Here is a 2,611-nt window from a genome sequence, read left to right as displayed (position 1 = left end):
AGAACTGCTGCAAGTTCAGCCTGTTGGATTTTAATATTACTTCATTTACATTTCATGTGGTAACAGTCTTTCCCTGTAGTGCTGCTGTTGTTTTCCTAAACACATCGGCCTGACACTATAAACTACAGCATTTCCCAAGTTGCTTTTGAAATCACTGCTAGCAATTTTGTTAATGTAAAAAAGTGAAAAAGCATTTGTACCTATGTTTTGCTAACATTTTACGTTCTATGGAGAGTGGCAGGACGTCCAAAGGTTTTGTAAAGATCCAGTTTTGTTTATTGATCTAAGCCTGAACAGCTACGCGTAGTGTCCAGTAGAGGGCTCTGTTGCTTAGTTAGTGGCAAGCTGTACTTCCAGCTCAGACCGGTTTTGTGGCGCACATGTCCCAGTAGGCAGCTCTCAATGAAGCGTGAAGCAGCGTGATACTCTAGCGAAATTAACAATTTGCAGCCCTTGGAATGCGGAGCGAGGTACATGTTTTAAGTTAAAGTAAAAATTACTGCACCCATCGAGGCTCTCTCTATTTCTTCCTTGGTCCGTGGGACTGCTACAGGTTTCATGAAATCTAATAAATTATGCAACTTGACAGAAATCTGAGAGCAGATGTCAGCATTGTACTACATCTGATTTGCTGAACTTTCACTTTGGTATATGATAGAAAGAGGAGCTTCTTACCCTGCGGTTGGTGAACACAGAGTAGCACTCCTTCACCATCACGGTTTTAACAATCTCAGGGTCGGCCACCATTAACAACGGCGTTCGTCCATCGTACAACCTGCAAAAAAGACAACAGCCGTTTACAATAACACAATTCATGGCTAATTGTTTAAGGCATTTTTTTGTTTTGTTTTTAGTTGCTTTAGGCCACAGCATTATTGACATGAATGAATTCAGAATTTTGTATTTTATTTATTTTTAAAATTTTATTTCTTCTTCTTTTTTGGGGGGTATTGCATGGCTGACAAACATATTTTAACATGAGTGAACTTCCTGGTTGATGAAGTAAATACTCACCCCCAGATGTCACCATACTTGGCATGACACTCTAGGTCAAATCCAAGAATTCCCTGCAAAAAGTTATAGGAAAATGTGTTTTAGTGTCAATATGCCACTGAGTAGGACATGTGCATTCAAAATACAGAGAAGTCAGGCAGGTCAGTGACGATTGATAAGGACATTAAATATGTCCTTCTCACTTCTTCAAGATCAAATCAGTCAGCTCCTCGTATCCCAGTCTCTAAGGTGAGTTTGGTTTCTGTGCGTACCTTTCTTATGCCCAGCATCGTTCCAATATAAGGCAGGGGCCTCGGTCCAGGTATCCCCAGCTTTTTGAAGAACCGATATGGCCATAATCCGTACCTGTGTCACAAAACAGAGAAAATCTGAAATTGTCAGTTGGACATTAAAACAAAGGGAACACAAGAGAAATAAAACTCCACGTACGGGTGGTTTGACCGCGACATAAGATAAGGGCTCGATTGTCTTGCAAAACAGTAGTCGAGGAATACTCACAGTAATATCAGCGTGAAAAGCAGGACCAGCAAAGTCCAGGTGGTTGCTGAAAACAGCATGAAAAACATTGCGACTTCTTTCCGACAAAAAGCTACAGATGAGAAAGAAGGCTGGAAAATCTGTTTTTAAAACATCTGCTTCTGTGTGGTGGGAGGAGTCTATGAGACAGAAATGTGATTATGTAATAAGCTCCATAAAGGGTCAGAGGCGGGTCAGAAGCTTTTAAACCTTTTTTCTTCGCATTCTTATTCAGTTGTTGCACAAACACAGTGAGAAGAAAAGACACTTTAGCCTTCACACTGAACACCACTGCCTGCAAAATATGGCTTCTCCAAGAAAATCAAGAAAAATAAAGTTTTATTTAAGCTAAAACATTTAATTTCTTTTTTCTTTTTCTTTTTTCTTCTTTTTTGGCTGTTCTTATTAAACGCATTTCTGATCTGTTTTCATCTTGTCGGATATTCAGTTGCATTCAGGGTAGAAGGTCAACTAAAAGACAAAAATATTTCTGCCGTGAGTGTGAAATTGCTCTGTAAATTAGCTTTCGTTTTGAAGCATTTTAGTATTTCTTCACGGTTATAATAAAGCGGTTAGAATCTGAAGTTCTTCATTATCCCCATAATAGTTATTTTTCCACCTTCCACGGCTGCTACGTGATGTAGTTGGTCTGTGATTTACTTTTGACATAAAAGTCTTGTTATCTGATTCTCTTTTTTTATGATGTTTGTGTGAAACTATTACAGCTGCGCATGCTCTGCAGTTTTGTGTAACCTTTCCCACAATAACACAGTAAACGCAAAGAGATCTGTGGCCAACTACTTTCTCCCATTGCATGAAGATGGCGCCGGAATTTAGGGCTGGGCGATATGACCCAAAATTCATATCTCGATATTTTTTAGCTGGATGGCGATATAAGATATATATCTCGATATTTTTTAAGCCATAAAGTAAGAACAAAAAGAGAGTTCTTAGTCAAAGCTGTGTCCCAGATGTCACACAGGCACTTTTATTAACATACAGCACAGATGTACATGAAAAATTACTCAAAAATAAATTATGAGCATTCATTAAATAATAATGCTCTATAAATAAAATAAAA

General features: G+C 38.5%; 1 protein-coding gene across 1 annotated transcript; it reads right to left on the bottom strand.

The window, feature by feature from the left end:
* Positions 1 to 675: 675 nt before the first annotated feature.
* On the bottom strand, positions 676 to 1,709 carry LOC121813877 (cytochrome P450 3A40-like; the record flags this gene model as incomplete). The annotated part of the gene is given in 4 exon segments (XM_042217832.1): positions 676 to 775; positions 1,015 to 1,067; positions 1,266 to 1,359; positions 1,513 to 1,709. Coding segments are annotated over 4 exon segments (315 nt in total), but the record flags the coding sequence as incomplete, so codon positions are not given.
* Between the last annotated feature and the right edge of the window lie 902 nt (positions 1,710 to 2,611).

Source organism: Haplochromis burtoni, unplaced genomic scaffold (genome assembly GCF_018398535.1).
Source record: "Haplochromis burtoni strain Fernald_Lab_line unplaced genomic scaffold, NCSU_Asbu1 Contig_3190, whole genome shotgun sequence".
Taxonomy (NCBI): Eukaryota; Metazoa; Chordata; class Actinopteri; order Cichliformes; family Cichlidae; genus Haplochromis; species Haplochromis burtoni.
Note: the sequence above shows the minus strand (reverse complement) of the source record. Positions and strands in the feature narration are given on the sequence as shown.